This window comes from Diospyros lotus, chromosome 7, assembly GCF_014633365.1.
Source record: "Diospyros lotus cultivar Yz01 chromosome 7, ASM1463336v1, whole genome shotgun sequence".
NCBI lineage: Eukaryota > Viridiplantae > Streptophyta > Magnoliopsida > Ericales > Ebenaceae > Diospyros > Diospyros lotus.
The window spans coordinates 29,738,692-29,740,206 of NC_068344.1; the positions used below are offsets into that span (position 1 = coordinate 29,738,692).

General features: G+C 38.2%; 1 protein-coding gene across 1 annotated transcript; it reads right to left on the bottom strand.

The window, feature by feature from the left end:
- Positions 1–330: 330 nt before the first annotated feature.
- Positions 331–1,071, bottom strand: LOC127805656 (uncharacterized). Its single transcript, XM_052342409.1, has one exon. The coding sequence runs from the start codon at positions 1,069–1,071 to the stop codon at positions 331–333; it is 741 nt and encodes a 246-aa protein (XP_052198369.1).
- Positions 1,072–1,515: the final 444 nt, after the last annotated feature.

Consider the following 1,515-nt stretch of genomic DNA (forward strand, 5'->3'; position numbering starts at 1 on the left):
TTAAAACCATTGCACGTGTACTAGTTATAATTAGAAGGGGATACATTTGAAAGAAAAAAAAAGGTACATAAATGAACAAAACAATGAATTAATCTATTAGGATATGATATCACACATACAATTTAAGGGGCTCATCTTCAGCTGGCGCAGTAGGGGTATTTTACTATATTCTGTGCTTATTTGCAATTCAATCTCTTCGCCATTTGTCTTCTTGCACTGGAAATAGAACACTGTAGTTCAAGAACAGAAACATTGTTGTCAGGCAATTAAAAATTGTAACAAGAAACGGCAAAGTAATCTGGTTTGATTGTGATTTCTGAATTCTTCTCATCAAAGGCCAGCTACAATCATCGGTAATATCACGAAGACACAACTTAGAGCAAAACCTTGTAGCTGCTTGCCTTTAGCAAGCTTTTGAGCCTTCCCCAGTGCCTCCATTCCATAGCAACCCTCTTTGATCACAGAGATCACCACGGCCAATATCCAAACAACCGACAAGTAAATCCACAGAATCAAGGTTGGAAGAAGTATGATCGTGGAGAGTAATAAGATTGAATTGTGACCAAAAAGTAGGATCGCTAGAAGCATTCGGATTGCCAGTGAAATGACGATGTATCCGAGGTAGAAATGACTAAAGTAAAAGAACGTGGCAAATGGCCTTACAAATGATCTTGCCAACCTTGAAACAAAATCCATGGAAGAAAGGCTCTTCCCACTGTAGAATAGAGCTGAGGCTTGAATCATTGCAGCTATGGAGAACAGCAAGACGGCTAAGGTCGCGAGAAAGAAAGCCAACTCGGTTCCTACAATAATCAGAACATCTTGTTGCATATCATTGATCAATCGGAACATATCAAAACTGCCAGGGTTTGTGATCAGAAGTGTTGTTTTGGCAACAAAATCTTTAATTGCTGGCTTAGTGGAGAAGAGGTTGGCGAACAAGAGAAGACAATTGAGCAGAATGGAGGTTGCAGTTATGGTGAGCATGGACTTGCCATGCTTGGCAAGGAGTTTGCTTGATTCTCTCAGAATTGTTCCCACGAAACCAAGAAGCTCATAAAGACTACCCATTGCAGTACGTACTAATTGGCAGTTGCTACAATCAGTGGATGTGAGTTACTTTTGCTTTAATTTTTTGTTGACAAAGAAAAGAGGAAGATCAATATATTTATAGAGAAGTTTTGGAAGTGTCATTTTCTCTTTGAATTGGTCCATTAATTCCTCGTTCCGCATTAATCTTGCCGTGAGTTACCTGGAAGTGATATATGTACGTCCGAAGGTTCCAATTAATTACCAAATATTAAATTCAAACTTGGTGGGCTTTTTGTTTTGTGCTCCAAGTTATCTCAACTCTTGTTGATTAAATACGCACAGGATACCTATATTTATAAGTAGAATAGTACTACATGAACTTAAGGGTGGACAGAAAATTGGACAACTCCAATAAAATTACCATATTAACCCTTAATATAAAAGACAAATCTACCATTGATGTGTTTCACTCTCTCCTTTCAC